This window comes from Haliaeetus leucocephalus, unplaced genomic scaffold (genome assembly GCF_000737465.1).
Source record: "Haliaeetus leucocephalus isolate CR32 unplaced genomic scaffold, Haliaeetus_leucocephalus-4.0 Scaffold751, whole genome shotgun sequence".
Lineage (NCBI taxonomy): Eukaryota > Metazoa > Chordata > Aves > Accipitriformes > Accipitridae > Haliaeetus > Haliaeetus leucocephalus.
The window spans coordinates 11,592,849-11,613,024 of record NW_010973187.1 but is presented as its reverse complement, the minus strand read 5'-3'; the positions used below and the strand labels follow the sequence as shown (position 1 = coordinate 11,613,024).

Here is a 20,176-nt window from a genome sequence, read left to right as displayed (position 1 = left end):
TTCCTTAATGTTCTAAAAATGATCCTTTGAACATGCTACTTTACAATATCAAGCATCCTGTTTTCTAAATAATTTTTGCTTTAAACATGTTTGATTTTATAACTGACAAGATGCTTGACTGTTGCGTCAGAGCAGTTAGTTTGTTCTGTTTCAGCAAAGCTGGCTTATTTCCACGTCATGCATCATTTAATTACGCATATAAAATATAGTTACAATTGTGTAGCTCCATGAACCTCATTTAAACTGTCTGTGACATTGTGGTACTCCCAGTACCACGATGGGGGTGTTGCACAACTATGAATGGCTGGAACGTGGTAAACTGGCGATGTACAAAAAAGCCTAGAAATGAGCTTGCATTTCTGCAGCTGGGCTTGCTCTACAGGAAGAGGAAGAAAAATCAGTAAAAACACGCTTTTGTGGTAATATCAGCAGCTGTAATTCTGAATGCTGATGAAGATGAAGGAAAACGTGCTGAGTGAGGAAGTGCTGCTTTTCTTGAATCCCTTGTTTGTTGCTTAATTCATTTTTGATGATTTGTGATTTCTCTCAAAAATCTGTCTCACATTCCTTTGTAGAGTAACATAAAATGTTTATGTAAGAGTTAAGATCCTAGTTTCAGATGCTTATCTAGTTAGTTATGAAATAGATTTTGCCTGTTTTGTTTCAAAAATACTTTCGGGAGGCAGCGAACATTGAGACTTAAAATGTACCATAGGTTGAAGATAGACGGGCATTGCTGTCCATGTGAGGAAAGCCTCTTGCATATGCTGTAGCCTAAGTGTAAACTTGAAGGGGTTTATTATGTTTTAGTAACGGGAAAAACAGCAAGTTTCTTACAGACATTTTTTTCCTTTTTTAAACTAGTGAACTTGGAGGTCAGATCCAACTATATGTTGCATTTTCTGTCATATAATTATCATATATATAATGTCCTGGAGAGCAGCCTCCAGTCAGTGACATCAACAGTTTACATAGCAGTTGAACTAAGAATAACCTTAGAGAACTGACCCGTATCAACCTCTTAACAGTGTAAACAGCCTGTAGCTCACAACAGTTTTCTTTTTTTCATGATCACAAAAGGGCCTCAATTGGATAAAAAAAGAATTGTGTTCACAAAATACCAAACTATTCTGCTGAATGTTCACTTGATTAAATCTCAGAAGATGAGAGAAAAAAAACAAAAGAGTAAGACTTTGGGAAGAATGAGTGGTCCTTTGTAAAAAGGAGGATGAGACAACACTGAAAACTGCTTCCCTAGAAGAAGAATGTGGGGAAGATACATGGTCAGTGGCATCAGCGTCGAAGAGGGTGCTTTCAGAAACATTTGTCTAACAGCACTTTTACTAGAGACATTTGTAAAGCAAACCCAATCCTGAGTAGTTTCAAAGATCCCAGCCTTGTTCTCTTTCTATGTACTAATTTGAGGGCATGATCCTCTTGACGTCAGTGTGTGTCTAGCAGTGGACATCTGTGGTCGCAGCACAGGTCCTCGAGTCACATCCTATTTCCCTTTCCTCCCTCCCCATTTCTGCTGTTCCATTTATAGAGGAGTTCCTCAAAGAAGGGCCGAGGGGTGCAGGGGAGGTCTGTTCTGTAGTCAAAGTCCTTTGGAGATAAATACACAAAGAGATTGCAGAAAGAGACAGAGACAACATTTCCTTTATCATGCCAGAGCACTATCAGAGAAGTCAGAGGGATTGGCTAGCTGTGGTTAAGAGAGGCATTTAGACATGGGTGGGAGTGACAAAGGTACCTTTTTTCCACTAACTCAAGAAAACAGGCATTCTCCTTCGAGATCCAAATCCTGGCTGTCCCAGAGAAGTATGCTGTGTTGTATCACAGAGTTTAATGGCTAAGAGGTTACTGAAGACACTGAAATTTTACCTTCAATTTATCTGGCAGCTTTGGGAAGACTATACAAATCCCTCTGCATCATCCATGCACCCTGGATTTCTTTGAAAACTATTTCTCACTAAATATGTAACACAACAGCAGTCTATATAACACCCACCGGTGCCCCAAAATGGATAAATAAATGTAAATATTAATAAGAAAAAATATCACACACACACCCCCTCCAATATTAAATAATAGCTTGTGCCTCTATACTAATCATTTGCAGGGGGTAATACGATGGTGCACATGGTTATCTTGTGCAGACACACATCTCTGATATCCCTTGCCCTGCAATTTTTTGTTAGTAAGTCCTATCACAACATTGCTTAAGTCTACAAGGCAGATATTGGGTCCACCTGCACATCTGCACGTGGACCTCTGAATCTGACAGAGGTTGTTTGGCACAACTCCAACACAAACAACTAACTGAATCTGACAGAAGTTGCTAGGCACATCTCCAACACAAACCACTAGCATATAAAGGAGTTAATGCAGATATTCAGTGACCTCTAGTTTTAACGGCTTCATAAGGACTTAACTCCTGTCAATATCAGAAAGTATGACTGATAATTATATTTCACTTTGCCATAGGAGAACATTATGCTAGTCCAAGCTATTATAAAGTGAATTGGCTTTATTTTTGTTGCTGGAAGAGGTCCTTTGCTATTGCCAGTGCAAAACTATTTTGAAAACGTACCTTCACATTAGCCAATTGAGTTACCTTGCTACACTTTCTTGCTTTTTAAACAAATAAAATATATCTGGAAAACTGGAAAAAGAATAAGGAGAGGAATCTGTGAAGTTTCCTGAGAACAGTCATTCTCTATTTAAACCACATTTTCTTAGAGAATGTCCATCCTGTGCAGTTACCCCAGATAACGACTGACTTAAACCGTGCTTCCCTATAGCAATTGCATCTCTGTACTGCTCTTCTGCAGCAATTTAGAGCAGGGTTATTAATTTTGCCTTGTGAGCTCAGCTAGCAGTCATGATGGTAGAAACAGCTAAAATATTAATGCCCCCACTGCCATCATAAAAGTTCCTCATTCAGAGCATGGGAAAGAAAGATCGTCTGTCCCATGTCAGCGAGGGAACCCCCGCCGCGGGGCCAGGAACATGCAGTTACGTGTGGGGAGAGCAAGCAGGAACCTCCTAAAGCAGCTTTGCTGCCAACAGCGGAAATATCTGTTCCACTGACAGGTAGATCTGCTGGCGGAGGTCCCTGCCCTTCGCCTCCTTTCCTGTGCAGGCACTCCTCCCCCCGCAGCCCCTTCAGCCCTGCCAAATGCTGCCTTTGCTCCCTGGGTAGCAGGTCACGCTGGTGAGCTGGTTATTGTTTCCCAGACCTGGTTCCACCTCCTTTGCTGTAGCTGCTCTGCCTCCTCGTCCATCTGGACCTGTCTTGGTTGAGTCGAGAAACCAGAAGAGCTTTACAAAGCCGGTCGTGAGGAAATTTCCTGGCCCTCAGGGGGACGGCGGTAAGGGCGATGAAGGACCATCGGCACTTAAAAGATCTTACAGGCTCTCTCCAATGGTGGTTTCATGGCAGCTGGCCCAACGTAACAGCATGCTGCTGCTGGAAGGAGGACATCTCCCTGCCTGCTTCCTTCTCCCCAAACACACATATCCACTTCTTTCCCCGCTCATCTGCTCCCAGATGCATGGACCTGCCCTTTCTCTTGCACCAGCTCCAGCTCTCGTCAGCCCCTTTGGCAAGGACACAAGCTATTAGTAGTTAGGACTTTATCTCTGTATCTTATTTAGCTTTTCAGCCTTAGCATACAGCTTGTATGGGCTCTGGTCCAATGCTTGGAGTTGGAGAGAAGAACGGCCCCCACGGCTTCTCACTATACACCCAGGGCTAGATCTTTAGCCGATAAAATTATTGCAGGTCCCAGTGGTTAAACTGAGGGTCTGGCTCCAAGTCTTGATGCAAGTGCAAGTGGGGTGTGTGTCTGTGGAGCATGCAGAGGGTGGGGAAGGGTGGGACGTACAGCCATTGCATGCTTTCATAAAAATCTGTGTTGCTCACAGATGCTGGTTATAACTTGTGTGTAGTATACAATTACACTAGGAAGGAAATTGCAAATAGCAACGATAGGCAGTAAATCGGGATTTTTCTGTCTGTGAGCTGTTCTTTTAAGACTTGAAAACAGAGGCCCTAATGAAGTAACTGAGCAAGCAAATCTGTTTGGCATTAACTGTGCTTTGCACTGTCAACTCACCTTCCCCACGAGTAGCTCATGCTGCTCTGTATCTCTCCTAAGCCTGTTAGTATTGATATGAATGTGTTTTCCAGGCCCATGCCATCTGACACTTTTATTACAGCAGAGTTGTTCATGGCACTGCAGTTCAAGGTCTCTCATCTTTTAGCATGAAACCTTGTCTACTTTGTTAAGAACGGTACACTCATTAGGAAGCTGGCAAATACATTTGAACCTGGTGAGAAAAAATGTCAAAATGAACATATTATTAAGATATCTGACCATTTCAAAAGCACTATCTTCCATATATAACAGCTGTAGGCTCAATGGAGCGAGTCCTGGCGTCAGATGTGGAGTCTGAGAAAGCAGGTCTGAGTAAAGTGAGTCAGACTCCTAAAGAGATCTGTCAGCACCTATCAGTAGTGTCAGACCAGCTACTGAGCCAAATCCAGGTTTCCATAGCCAATTATACCTCGGATTTACTTGAGAAAACTCCTTGCAGGTTTAAATCCTGGACACTGAAATCCACAACAATATTCTCATTTGCTCCAAGTGTGAAACAAAGTCCACTTATCTTACTTTCTAAGGCTGGAATTTCATCAACAGAGCAAAAACTGAGTAAGGATTTAAAAATGTGCCATGTTCTGTACAGCAGCTACCAGATAGTATGGGCAGAAGAAATAGCACAACCTGCTGTTGCTTTACCAGCCCACAGATATATGGGCTATAAGATGTAGCAAAGAGCTCCTCTGTCTGTGCTCAGGGTGCTGTCCTTCTCCAAGGAATATCATGTTCTCAGAAGTTTCTCTGAAAATGCAGTTAGTAGAAAATCGCAGGTACAGGTGCTTGAAAATGCTCTAGCCATTTTTGCATCACTCTGAAGAAAGCAAAGTCTGAAATGAAGGGTTGGTACTATTTTGAAGGCAAGTGCAATATAATGACAGTAATTTGTTTGGAAAGGAGGGACAGCACTGCATATAATTTTATGAACCATACTTTGACAAAGGAAGAGCTATGTGCCTTAAAGTGCTAAATATGATCATCATGTTACTTTTTTAATACCTGGACATACTTGCAAAGTGCAATACATGTCTCCATCCAAGCAGGAAAGAATGAGTCCACTGCTGGAGAGTGGAGTGTGTTCATTCATGCAAGTTAATGCAAGTCCCAGATCCCTGAGATGGTTTTGATGCTAGATGTCTACTAGACACAAACCTATTGTCAGTGCATTTTGTTTGTGCTGGTGTTCCTCAGAGCGTGGACTAATCTCCACACTTCATTCCTCATGGCTATGTCCTTCATAAGATTCATGCCTTTCTGACTGCAGGTCACATAGTTATGCACCTAAAGGCAGCTGTGAGGCTGATGAGATGAGTTGGTAGACTAGTTGGAGGAGTAAAACTGATTCACAATCAGTGAGTCTAACTTAGCTTTTCCAAATCAGCCAGTCAAAGAGGGTTTTGCCATTATTTCCACCTGAAGCCTATCATAGCTCTCTTGCTTTCTATGTATTTGACTAGCTGATAGATTGCGAAGGACAAGAGGCTGGGAAATGCTTAACCAGGGAATGAATGACATTATTTTGAGTTGTTCCAAGGCGTCTAAAAATTGAAATTCTAACTAGAGAGAGTGGAAGTAGCAGAATTCATTTAAAGCTGCCTTTTCCCGGAGTCAGTAAATTCATAGCTTATTTGCCACTATGGATCTGGTAATGTGGGTTTGCAGAATAGCTTTAGGAATAGGTGAGTTTATAAGCCATCTCCCTCAGAATAGGGCAGAGGTTTTATCTCAACTGCTTGACACTCAGGTCGCTGGAAGGTAGTTATAAAAGACAGGGCTAGAGTGTGGTCTCTAGTTAAGTTGACAGTTCCTCATCTATATGTTCGAGGAGAAAACTGGCCTCTGACTTCAATAATGGCCTAAAATTTTACTCTGCTAGGTATAAGGAAAAAGTCTTATGTTCTTAGAGAGCAATGCACTCTCACCATTAGGATACTTTGAAGGGAATTTGAAGTAAGACTGAAGTGGAAGAAAGCAGATTTCAGTCAAATGACTCAGATTATTTACCCATTACACAGGCTGAGAATCTGTGAGAGGTGAAGGGAAAAAAGGCAGAAGTTCCATCCTGACAATTGAAAATGAGGAAATAGAGGTGATGAGCTCATTGTTTGCATGTTCTTCCTTTCATTTAAAGAGGAGATCTGGTACTATTTGAGTCCATCAATATTCCAGGCATTCTTAATGGATAGGTATGTGTGATGAGATGCCAACAATTATCTGCACATTACCAAAGCTCATATGCTTGCCAATCATTTATATTGAATTACACTTGTAGTGCATATTCTTTAAATATCCACAGTATCACTTTAAAAAAAAAAAAAAAAGGTGATTTAATTTTGCCTTGCAAACAACCGTAAGTTTGCTTACTTTGGCAGTTTTGCAAGAAAGATAAACTACTTAGGAAAAGGGAACCTGTGCAAATCCATGGTCTTAGGTCTTCTTCAGGAAAACAAATGCTTCACTCAGATACATTTTCAGTTGTGCTGTCTAAAGTTAATTATTTGTTTTGACTCTGTGAAGTTTGTGAATTGGGCCTTTGCATTTTTTCACCAATAACATGAAGTCACAAAGCAGCTTTTAATCACTTCTGCAATAATAACACTTTACAAGTTATTTGTGCAGCTGGTTCACTAGTCAAATTTATTTGAAGTTAAAATGCAACTAAAATACACTTCCAGAAACATTAGAGAGAACTGTATAGTTCATGGTTTAACTGGGTGTATTTTTGGTGGTAAGCACCTACCTATTTTGTTTTACAGTATTACCGGTTTTGCAGATTTAAAAAACACCAAGTCAAAGACAGAACTGTAGATTGATTATAACCCCTGGCTCTGAAATAGATGAACTAAAAAATCTGCAGTAGTCTCAATTCTGATCTGGCAGAAGCACTTCCTTTCGAGTGAGCTTTATGGTACGAAAAAGAATCAGGTCCCACAGCATGAGTTACTGCCTTTTTTTTTTTTTCCTTCCTCTTTATGAGTGGAGTAGCTGTTGTGAAGGTTATCTGAAGGTGAGATGATCTGTCCCTTCCCGATGAAAGGTGTAAAAAAGGTCTTCACAGCACTGCACAGAGACAGCTATTGCTTAGTTACCATTGTCTGTAATGCTGCTTTGAGAAGCATAGTGCATAATGGACCTACTTTAATTACTTACGAGTTTTCTGGGTTGTAAAATGCTGACAGATTTGACATCTATCAATAAGGATTTGCAAATATAGATGTGCAAAATGTTAAGTTTGCTGATTGCTGAGCAGGCCCATAGAAGTGCCTAAAGCTCGAAATGAAAATGCCCTGAAATGCCTTATATCCTGCAGCAAACTGTTCCTGAATTTTGAAGCAATCTTTGAAAAAGTTCTCTTTCCAGTGTCACCTTCCTAGACTGTAATACCCTCCTGGAGAACAATCCTCAATCCTAAAAGGGGAATAGAAGTGCCTAATCTCCAAACATGTGGTGGAGTACAAGGTAGTTTGGGGGACTACTCAGAAAGAAAATCAAGATTTTGACACAATATTGTGCCAATAAGAAATCATGTTTTCTCTGTTCCCAGTAATCCATATCCTTTTGGAAAGGCCCTGCTGTGCCATGAATATGACATTTTCCTCCAGGCCAAATAAAATTCATTGTAGAGCAGTGAGAGCCACATGGTACACACAACAAATCAGCATTGTCCATGGTGAGATGCAGCTAAACAAAATATAACTTGCTTCTTGCAATACGTAGTAGAGATTGGTAGTAGACTGGAACTATGCTCTTTGCCTTCATAAAAATACATTTGGGGTCAATTGGATCTTTTAAACTCAGAATACTTTAGGAATTAAGTAAATGGCTGTATTCATGCTATATGGAGATTTTTTTATGCCCAAAATTTAGTCGAGGATTCACACAATACCCGTGTAAATTGTCACAGGTATTTTCCAGCATGTGAAAGGACTTGCTCCTATCTAGAGGAAAATGATGTGACATTTGTTTTTTACCGTATATGAAAATTACAGAATTATACAGCCTTTAAATTCGGAGTCCTTCAAAGGTGTCATTAGAAGCAGCTGTTCTGAAACAGATTGAGGAATTCCCTTTCTGCCAATTTAGGCATGGCCTATCATCACAAAAATGTCTATGACTGGCCACAAAGGCAATTCTGAGTCTCGACCAAGTGGTTCCAGATTGCTGCATGATTACACCATGCTGGAGTCAAGGAATGGCAACATGGTCACCACACATGTGACTTGAGGCTAAGAAGTCTAAATGTGCTGTATAAATGTAAATACATATTATCAGAACAGAATGACATTTTTTCATTCGAAGCCTTTATGCCGTGGCTCTGCTGCTGGAGATTATTTAAGTAAGCAATGATCATGCTGTTGTAAGCCAAGTCCACTGAGATACTTTTCTAAATTAATAAAAACCAGTCACTATTCCAGCTTCTACCACTCAGCAGTGAAATATTATTAACCCAGAAAGGGAGTTTGCTGAATATTCATTTAATTACCAGACTGGAAAAAAGTATTTAATTTTCAGTAAAACAGCAAATGCAGACTATAAGCTGAGTGCTAAACATGTACTTGTGAAAGACCATCCCTGTAACTAGCTTTGTTTCTGTGCATTGTGAGAATGCTGTTTCTGGATTAGCCTGGCTACAGAGATGCAGTGATTCAAAACAACAGTTTTGACTAAGCCCTAAGCTTGAAAACCATTGGGCAAATGTGCTTTTCATAGTAAATTTTTCCAGTGTAATATCCTTGGTGACAATAAATATTTCTCACTGTGAAGGGCAATTTCAACCCATAAGATTGGATTTTTCGCTTTTATGGAGTGTGAGCAATGATTAATTTGGCTGTAATTTAATCAGCTCTCAATGTTTACTTAACAAATTTTATTAGGTTATGTTTCAGTAGGTCATCATATCAGTGGTCATGTTCAGAGTCTTATTTCCAAGCTGTTTTTCATAGTTAGTAAATAACTGCCCAGACCTGATTCTTCACCACTTTGCAGCTTGTGTTGTCATTTACATCAGTAAGAAATCAGTGTGCAATGCTGTCATTTGAATCTGGAACATTTTGCAGATGTTTTCCTTATGATGAAGTGAAACAAATGACTGTACAAGGCACCAGGCAGGGCTCATTCTCATCTGGGCGTTTCAGTCATGAGACAACTTTTTCCCTCCCCATTGTAGCTGTCCTATGTGGTTCTTTACTGAGAAATACTAGAAGTGTTAAGCAATAGATGACAAATGTCCTTTTGGGATGGTCACTACAGAGATCATTCCTTCCAAATAGAAAAGAAATGGGAAGTGGAGAGCAGTCTCAGTCATCTCTTTTCAGGTATGTGGAGAATCAGGTCTACATATTTTGGCAAGTGACACGCTTGCAAAGGCCCATGCATTGCATGACTATAAGCAATGAAAGTGCTTTAGAGCATTTGCACAAACATATAATTTATCCTTATTCAGATCAAATTCCTATGGCTGGAGATGAGAAGGAATTTTCCCTCATATTCTGCATCTGTCCCACAGGTGAGCACTGTGATACCACTGGAAGCTTGTCATCAAAAAAGATTTAATTTATTTGCCCTTATTGCAGTGGATCAGATAATCTAGTAATGCAGCCAGCTTTTATGTCATGGGTGGAGAAGAGAAAGACAATTACTCAGAAATTATGTGCTCCAGCAATGCTCAACTGATTAACAGTATTTTAGAGATCAACTGAGAATAATTTGAGTAGCCCCAGGGAACTAAAACCTCCTGCTGTGCTGTGATCAGCATCAGAGAACCCTGTCCCAATAAACAGCTCCATCATATCCAGTACCAAGAATTCCCAGTCAGAAAAAACAAGGGAGGAGGTTTGTACAGAGTATGACATCTAATGAAGACACATCTACATCACACACACAAATTAATAGAGTTTCACTAGAAGTGGCTGTCCTGTATCAGAGAACCCAGGAACAAGTGTCAGGACCAGTACATCTTTATTTCTTATTGGGTGAAAACATACTAGTGGAATGAGCTAAGCTTCAGAAATTCTGTGTTTACAGTGATTTTCTTTTTCTTATTTAAAATCTGTATTTATTTATTACACTGGTTTGGCTATTCTTCAGCGAGGCTATTTGTCAGCTGTCTCTAGTGTAGGAAGTAGTTTGGATGGGACTGAGGGTTTTATAGTACTGTGCTAACCATAAGTTGTTCCTAAGCGATCTTGCTGTCAATTAATAAGCAGGTCTTCTAAAGTGTTGCTAATTTAGAAAAAAAACACCTGACATCTTTGTCTTCACAAACGATAGGACAGTGCTGGCGTAAAGCAGTGTAGTGCTTAACACAGGATTTAATTTTCTCAATGTGAAGTGATTTTTTCCAAAGTACTGCCAAATAAATCTCACCTAGGGGAATACGAGCTGCAATACAAGACAATTTGTTTTCAGACGGTACTGTAACAACATTTAGCAGTGAGCCAGACAAAACCACACAAGCTTAAGTAGAAGTGACTGAGCCAAAAAATAATTGTCGTAATTATATACCAGGTAGTCAGATTAATAATGATAAAATATTTTTTCTTCCACAGTGCTGTTTATTAGCCAGTAACAGGACTTAATCTTTGCTTTGCCTGTCACATGTTTTTGTGAGAGACCTTGGAGAAAAAAATTTGTTGGGTTGTTTTTTTTTTTCCCTCTTTATTTTGTTCAGGAGTTACTCTGCAAAACACTGGCCATGCTTTTCATCATGATCAGGAAGTGTAAATAACTTGTGCTCTAAGTCCAGCCTCCCTAGCAGGATGGATACATTGTCCATCCAGTGCCTGAAAGGTGGAAATACCCTTAATTTTATGTTCCGATAAATACAGGATTTGCTTTTCTGTCCAAAGATTTTTGAATAGTTTAGCTTGGAGAGCTTGCTTGGGGAGGAACTGATTCAAATGTTTATTTTCATTCTCCCCAAATTAATGACTGCCCAACAAGACTAAACTCTTGTTGTGCTCTTTTCTACACATTGTTTGTGTCCTCATGCAGAATTACATCCACAGAACCTTCATTAATCAAAAGGTCACCGATTTTTTACCTTACAGCCTTTTAGATTTTTACAGGAGAAGTGTAGATTCTTTCATTAGATTCATAGAGAAACCTGTTTTTCTTAAATACCTTTTGAAAGAGATTGGAAGGCACTATTAAATCACAGTAAAACTTAAGTGTCAAATTTGTGCTTTTAATAAGGAAAACTTCCTCTGCAGAGGGGGCAAGGATGTAGGAACAGCCACCCATTGCCACCTCTGTAAGGAAAGTAAAGACCTCAAGATCTTAGAGATGTTGCTACTGGATGCTCCCCTTAATATGCTTCCATATTGCCTTCATTTCAATAGTGTGCCCTAGGGATATACCTCTTCTCGATGGTTGTTGATTCAGATCTCAATTCTCAATTGAAATGATAGTAGTTGAACATTTAATTGTAGCAATTCTCTATAATGCCACCAGATCTTAATATTAGACAGTGGACAAACCAAACCTTATATCAGACTTTCTATACCCATTATGGATGTTATGTCCTTCCAGTTCTTCTCAACCATATATACAGCTTAATGTCCAGGTGGAAATCAGTAATGAGTGGTGTCCCTCAAGGATCCATACTGGGACCAATGCTGTTTAATATCTTCATCAATGACATAGTGGCATTGAGCGCAGCCTCACCAAGTTTGTGGATGACACCAAGCTGAGTGGTGCAGTTGATACACTTAAGGGAAGGAATGCCATACCTCATCTAGTTGGACTAAAATGATCTTTGAAGGACCCTTGACAGGCTGGAGGAATAGGCCCATGCGAACCATGTGAAGTACAACAAGGCCAAGTGCAAGGTCCTGCACCTGGAATGGGACAATCCTCAATATCAGTATAGACTGGGTGATGAATGAATTGAGAGCCACCCTGTAGAGGAGGACTTGGGATACTGGTAGCTGAAAAAATGGGTATGAGCAAGCAATGTATGCTTGCAGCCCAGAAAGCCAACCATATCCTGGGCTGCACCAAAAGAAGCATGGCCAGCAGGTCAAGGGTGGTGATTCTGCCCCTGGGCTCTGCTCTCGTGAGACCCCCCGTGCAGTACTGTGTCCAGCTCTGGGGTCCTCAGTACAAGAAAGACATGGACCTGTTAGAGAGGGTCCACAGGAGGACCATGAAAATTGTGAGAGGGTTGGAGCACCTCTCCTATGAGGACAGGCTGAGAGAGTTGGGGTTGTTCAGCCTGGAGAAGAGAAGGCTACAGGGAGACCTTATAGCAGCCTGCCAGTACCTAAAGGGGGCCTACAAGAAAGCCAGAGAGGGACTTTTTACAAGGGCATGTTGTGATAGGACAAGGGGTAATGGCTTTAAACTGAAAGAGGGCAGATTTAAATTAGAAGTAAGGAAGAAGTTCTTCACTGTGAGGGTGGTGAGGTGCTGGCACAGGTTGCCCAGAGAAGCTGTGGATGCCCCATCCCTGCAGTGTTCAAGGCCAGGTTGGATGGGGTTGAGCAACCTGGTCTAGTGGAAGGTGTCCCTGCCCATGGCAGCGGGGGTGGACTAGATGATCTTTGAAGGTTCCTTCCAACTCAAACCATTCTATGAGTCCATGATACCTGCCACATCTTACCACTGTTTCCTGCTCCTAGCTGTTCTTTGCTGGCATTGACCTTCTTTGCTGCTTTGTATGTAGACTACCAAATATAGTGAGAAAGTGATCTTTGATCATGTGTATCCATGAGTATGATGATATAAACATCCATTAGTTTTCTTACAACAAAGGAAAGGTATAGCACATAATTTGCAAAGATGTGTCTTTTCTTGTTTCTAATTTCAATTGAAGAATGTGATTCTTTTATGTCATAGACATAATTTACTAAGAAAGTTTCATACAGAAAAATGTTTTTTGAAAGTAAATATTACCCAATTTGGAAGTAAAAAACCCCAAAGAAAACCAAGGTTAACAGGAACTGTATTATGACCCTGGAAAGGCATGCTCTAAGACTGCAGTTATCTCACTGGCATACTCCATGCTGGTTGCATATATTTATAAAAGACACCAATGAGTCATATGTAAACATTTTGATTATAAAGATTTTCTTCGTTTTCCCACAGACTTGCTGCTTTCAAACAGCTGCATCCCATTCCTGGGTTCAACAGAGGGGCTTGATTTTCGAACCCTGCTGCTAGATGAGGAGAGGGGCCGGCTGCTAATCGGGGCTAAAGACCACATCTTCCTACTCAACTTGGTTGATTTAAACAAAAATGTAAAAAAGGTCAGTTTATTTTCCAAAGAGTTCATCTCATAAGTTCAATTTTGTTTGTTATTGTCTTTTTTTTTTTATTATTATTTCACCGGGTAACAGGCAGATTCATTATGCAATGTTGTGTACCAGAATTTGATAATCTCGCCTTCTATAGTTATACAGATTATCTTTAATAAATTAAATTCCTCATGGCATAGGAGGTCCTGTGAGACTGATGTCCTGCAAGAGGTCAACTACCTGGAGGAGCCCTGCAGTGCATGAAAGTAATATAAAAATATCAGCAAATAGGCAAAAATGCAGCTCAGAGTGTTTGCTTCTTAATTTCTCTGGTCATGGTCACCCTCCACAAATAAAAGCATTTGAATGAAGATACCTGAAGATAGCCCTTTTCTTGCTTCCTGACATCACTGGGATTACATTACTGTGCTATTAAACAGAGCAGAGGCATTTGGGATGGTTTAAATTACAGTTAAAATGTTAGTGGCAATTTTAATATTAACATTTGTATTAATATCTAGAATTACTAGGGATAGGAGAAGCTTCCACTGGGATCTCCTGTACTCCCTTGCCCATGCCCTGTGACAATATGTTAAGTCCAGATAGTAAGATGGCAATTTAGCCTTCGGTATTTCTAGCAGACACGATGAGCTTTTGTAAGCACAATTGACTGCTACATGTGAAAACCAGATGCTTGCATAGGAACACACGTGAAAACTGCTTTCCTGCTTGTTCCAGATATGCTACTTACTGAAGAAAATTTAAATTCTCAGCTGTGTTTGATATTTTCTTTAAGCACCAGGAGGATGTTTAAAATTACTATGTTCTGCTGTCAGCTCTGAGGAGGTAACTGACCCTGAATTAATACAACTGCAGCGCGGGGGCTTAGCAGGTGTAACAGGAGACTATTTTGCCCCACATGTTTGAGCGCAACTTACTGTCATTGTATAAAAGAGATGTAGGACGAGGCCGAATATCTTATTTCTAATTCTGACTTCTGCAATGCTCTGTATGCCAGTTGCTTTAAAACTCAGATTCTGAATGTTTCAGGAAATTTCTTCCCTGGGATGCTTTATCAAACACTTAACTGAGGTCTGCCATCTCAGTAGTTTACTCAAAAAGCCAGCACCTCCTCAGGATATTGCATTAATAACAGCATTATTCATATTGCAGATTTTCAGACTACAGATCGATTTCCAGCATAGGCTTTCTGTAGAAAACAAATTTTGTTTGTGTGAAAAGCAGATTTCTGTTTCTGTGGGATGCTGTTTACCTCCTGAGAGACATGCTGGGTGCTGTCACCTCCCATTACGTTCAGCGGGGCTTGATTAGTTCAGAGCCTTCTGGAGGTGGTAGCACCCTGCGTGGTCCTCCCCCCTGTCCAAGCTGGGAACATTTTCCCTTTAGCCAAACCACCACTGATTGTTATGGATGTTGTGTTTTCCAAGAGCAGAAGACAGATTGAGCCAGGAGAATTAGTGTGCAATCAGACAGTGCCATTTAATGCAGATATTGTAGAGCAAAGGCTCACTTCATACTGGAATGAACATTTGCATTTGGTAAGCTCAATAGAGAACGTATGCCTACATATCTGTGGTAACCTGAAAGAAGGGAATAAAATTCATAACCATTTGCATGTCCAGACTAAAGAAGTGATTGTCTGCAGGTTCAAATACTTCTACTTCTTAGTTTAACCATTCAGGTCTTCTTTAACTTTTCAGACAAAACACTGAGGAAAAGTATATTTAAATAGCTACAACTGACTGAAAAGCTCTGCAAAGCATTGTGGTGTGTTGATTTCCAAGAACTCCGTGGGCATTCAGCAGCTTTGTAAACTTAACCCTCTGAGGTAAATGCCCAGGTAACATGAGATGATATCACACAAGCATTTCTCTGGTTCCTCTGTGCTGGGCTGGCAGAAACTTGTTTGGGGAGGGAAGAGATGAGGTGAAGGAAGTTGCACGAGAGGCTGTGTGTAAATCTCAGTCACTGACGGGGTTCCAATGCTAAAGGATACTCTCCAGTAGCAGCGAAGTGTCAGAAAGTAGCGTTTGCCGGCGCTGTGTTTAGACTGACCGTGGTTTGGGTTGGCTCCAGGCCAGGCGGCTCGCTTCCAGGCTTTCCTGGTGTGAGGAAACCACACATGTTGGGACTACAAGGGGCTGAAGTGTGTCCTTTGTACTCCTCTGGAGTAGGAGTCGTCTGGGGGAAAAAAAAAATCTGCTTATACACAACCACTAAAATGAGAAATAATTGATTAGAATATTAATTTTCTGCCTGTGATGTGTTTATTAATGACTTTGAGGAAGGAGGGTTAAAAGACAGCAAGTTGAGGGGATGAGAAAGGTGTAAGAGCTTTGAAACTAGAATGCAAGATTGTGCATTGTTTGGGGTTTTCTTTCTTTAAGACAAAACTGAACATGAACTGAAGAACACTGTATGCTGGGTAGATTCAAATTACTTTAAAAAAGCTCTCAATTTCAGATGTTGTTACATTAGGAACTGCTGATCCCTCAAAAAGCCATGTCAGGGTCCCCAACAAGTTACTCTCAGAAAATCCTCATCTGTGGATATAATTACTTGGCAAGATTATATTGTAGAGTCTGATGCTCTATATTAAGACATTTCTGGAATAGTCTTTCAAAGAAACATCCAAAGCATTGTATCCTGCTCCCTTCTCTAATGCATACTTGTATATAATGTAATAACTTCCTTTTTACAACCTAATTATTTACCTAAATTAGTTAATTTAACTTACATATATTAAGTTATGGCTTTATTTCCTGGTATATTTTTTCCTGATGAAATAAATCAATAGTTCTTCTGGAGTTCCAGTTTCTTAAATCATTGTATTCTTTATTCAATTTATTGTGTAATTTGTTGAAAACTTCCTATACAAGCTAGCAGCTTGAACAAGCCCATCCAGTCTCCAGTGCTTGCAAACCTTATTATAAAACAACAGTAAGTACCATAGCATAATAGAAGAGTCCTCCAGAATGAAAGACAAATGCAGAAAGCTAAAAAGGTTGCACTCTACAAATATCTAAAGCTTAGCGAAGGGTATTCGTCTTTCTGTAGCAGGGATATAATTTCTGTGAAACTGTCCTGAATATAAGCCTCTAGCTCCTATCGCAGGAACAGCATTACCGAGTGCCATAGTCTTTTCCTGAAAAATCCTTAAATGCCTGACAAGTATTGCAACCTATTTGTAAACTGGAAGATTTGTGGTTCCTTCCTATGAATAAAATAAAGATGTTCAGCAAAAGAAAGCAGAAGAGAGCAACAACCTACATTTATCAGGACGTTGCAAATATGGACAATAAATCTGAAGACAACTATGCCATAACCAGTAGAAGTGCAGTGTAAAACAAGCGCACAAACGTGAGCAATAGCACGAGAGGCTGGAAAGCTGGAGAAAAAATTCTATAGGACTCGTAAGCTCTGGGAGCCTGCTGGAAAGTTTACATTGGTACATAGAATTTTCTTGTGAGTTTGCCTGAAGCCTTTGTTATTTTACTCTTTAAACTAAACCAGTACTAAATACAAAATGTTGTCAGCTGGGTAAACACTTAGGAAATAGCTGCAAAGAAATGGTGCACCTTTCTGTAAGTCCTGTGCTTGCTAACAGTGCAAGCGGGGTTATATGTCAGCACTATTATCACTGTGTAATCCGCAGCGCGACCCACCCATCTCTGCAGGAATAGGAATGCTATCAAGGGCTGACAAGCTTTTGAAAAGCTGCCAACCTGCAGGAGCTGTCAGTGCTAGAAGACACAGCCACATGTGGGCCAAATAGATAAACATGTCAGATCCCCAATAGCAGCTTTGGAACAAGTTGTTTTCATCTGCCCCAGTGTGTATTGGCACAGGGTCACAAATTATCGTTGCTCGGAGCATCCTTAGTTTGTAGTTGCCACTATTTTTTGGCATTACCAGGTGCAGCTGTCTTGTGACTTATCCTTTAATGCCCTCTTGTATTGATTTTTATCTGTATTTCACAGTAAAAAATACATATGCATAGATATGTATCAGCTGGGTAAGTGCTTATGAAATAGCTGTGAAGAAATTCTGCACCTTTCTAAACTCCAGTGCTTACCAACAGTCCAAGCAGGGTTATATGTCAGCACTATTATCATTGTGCAATATCTTCAGTGTGACCCACCCAGCTCTGCAGGAAGGGGAACATATACACAAATACGTATGCATATTTATGTAAAACAGCCCCCTCGAGATATAGGAGCTGAATTTTACCTTCATTGCCCTGGGAATCCTTCTGTCAGTCTATATAAGCATGGTCTCAATTAGCAATGAACCCAGTGGGAATTTAGCCAGTACTGAAGGGATGCTGCGGTTCTTGCCCTGAAGCCAGAGCCTCAGGAATACATACAGAGTCTGAGATGTTAATTGCAGCCTTGAAACACAGTAATACCGAGACTGGTCCTTTCTAAACAGCTATGTGCTGCTTATTCTATAACTCCAAGGAATTTAGCTTTCTGCCTGTCAGCAAAAGCTGTAGACTGTCTGAGGGTGAAGCTTTCTTGACCTGTCAGAAGAAAAAGGCTTGCCAGCAAACACCACTGAAGGCCAAAGAGTCACGTGGAAACCACTGGAGATATCTAAAGTGCTGAAAGTGGGGGCATGAGGACTGGGAAATTTTAGAATAAGCCCAGTGGAACTGGAAGAAGATGGTCATGAGTCCATCTGGGATCACGTTGGTTCTTTCTCAATCTCTGTGAGAAGAAAAAGTTCTAAGAAACTCATTGAGATGAGGCTGAGATTTGACATGGGCATGGTTTGACCCTCCGCACATGGGGAATTAGTTCCCAGGAGTAAACGCATACTAATGGCCCTGCTTTTGAACAAAGGGAACTTTTCTGGGTGTTGCAGTTCATAAGATACCCATTTCCACCTATTTTAGAGTATTTCCCTTCTTCCCAAAATTGATAGAAATAGAAACCATCTTATCTATCATTTACAATCAAACAAGACTGGTTTTACTGGGTATCCATATAGTTAAGTGTCCTGTCCCTAAAGACGGTCAGCAGTGGGCACTGAAAGACGAGTGTAAGAAGAAGCTGTAATGGTGCTTCAGGTTAGGGACTTCCAGAGACAGGAGGGATAACTGTGCTTGCTTGGCCTCGGAGGGCTCTTATCATTGAGCTATTTAACTCTTGTTTTGAACCTCTGAAAACCTTTTGGAGTCTATAAAATCGTTTGACAGACTTAAATTTAGGCACCTGTGTAGACAAGGCGGAAGTTTTTCAACAGTGTTTACAGACACAAAACAACAGACAGGGGCAAGACGTGAAGAAAGCAGTATGTAACCAGAATGACAGCAATCCTAGGTGGAAGAGAGTGTCTCTGTTATTTCCTTTTGCATTGTTGCCATAAATTATGTTTCTATAAACATCCGCTGTCATTTTTATATTTTACCCATATGTTTAGGTGTAAAGAATCACCGGTATCCTGCTCTCTGAAAACATTTGCTCATATTGGGCTTTGACTTTTTCAAAGGTGGGATTTGCTTTCAGTCTGAAGCGATAAACATGTCAGGAGCAATGCCATTTACCCTAAAAATCCTGGTGTATGGTTTCCTTTTAGGAGAAACAGACGGTAGTCAGAATCTGCTGTGGTTGCACTGTGGAAAATGAAGTGTAAAAGAACTGAAGCCTTTCAAGATTTAATCCAGTGTAAATGAAATCAGCATCTGGTCCATTTTCCTTAAGCTTTCACATATGCTTGTAACATACACATGAAAATGCACTTTTCGGAAAACCCTTAAGTACTGAAAGCATTGGCTACTTCTTAAGTTGTGCTGGAGAGTGGATCACAGTTTAAGAGGAGAACTGTGGCATGTGGAGATCTTGCTTCATCTCAGACAGATGCAATATGAAAAGCCCATTTGGTTCTAATAAGAGACTTCACTCTAACAACCACCTGCCAAATTTAAGCTACCAAAAGTCTGTGAATGTGTCATCCAAATACACAACTGTTATTTCCCTCTGACTTCCAGTGCATTTTACTCAGTTTGACAGCACTGGGACAATAAAGAATGCCATACACTGACACTGGCACTTCCAGCAGCGCTGTAAATCACTCTGAATAGATCCTCATATCCTCTTTCTGCCCCCCTCCCCGTGCCATATCAAATTATACCTTTCAGAGATCCAATTTTATGCTACTGTGAAATAATTGGAGTTGGAAATTCCAGGCAGATATCTCCCTGGCTGTATATTTCAGGTATGGGAATTAGTGTATCAGGTGTAGGAATTCCCGTTGGAAGAAGGAAGGTCTGTGGCAGGTATCAAAGAGATCTAAGAATACATTCCTGGCTTTTAGGGATCTCTACGTATTTCTGAGAGTTAGCTAAACCTTGATAAAATTGTTAAAAAGAAAGCTAGGTGAAAAAACTAACTCTAAAGACAGCCTGGTTAGGTTTCAAATACAGGAAGAAATTCAGATAAGGAACTTAGATGTATTAACTTCCTTTGGTTGCTGATGACTTTAGAATATTGAATTCCAGAGTACAGCAAGTACAGTGGGAGTCAGTTACAAGAACTGCTTAGTGTAATCTTCCTCTTAGGATTTGTGTATGAGAACAATCTGTTCAGTTCCCCAAGTTGTGGACTTCCCATACCACACACACGAATGCAACAGATGTGAGGTATTTAGAAAGCAACTGGTATACATGCATGGTATGCTAAAATCAGCTCATTTTCCCATTAATTAAAATACTCTTTGTTTTTAGCAAAATAATACTAAAAAAGCATTAAATTC

At 40.3% G+C, this 20,176-nt stretch overlaps 1 protein-coding gene across 1 annotated transcript in view; it reads left to right on the top strand.

Annotated features, from left to right (window-relative positions):
* Nucleotides 1-20,176, top strand: part of SEMA3D (sema domain, immunoglobulin domain (Ig), short basic domain, secreted, (semaphorin) 3D) — a 140,021-nt gene that overhangs the window by 43,820 nt on the left and 76,025 nt on the right. The window contains exon 3 of the mRNA XM_010580948.1: nt 13,251-13,411. Within this exon, the coding sequence (XP_010579250.1) occupies nt 13,251-13,411 (161 nt within the window). The remainder of the gene's footprint in view (nt 1-13,250; nt 13,412-20,176) is intronic.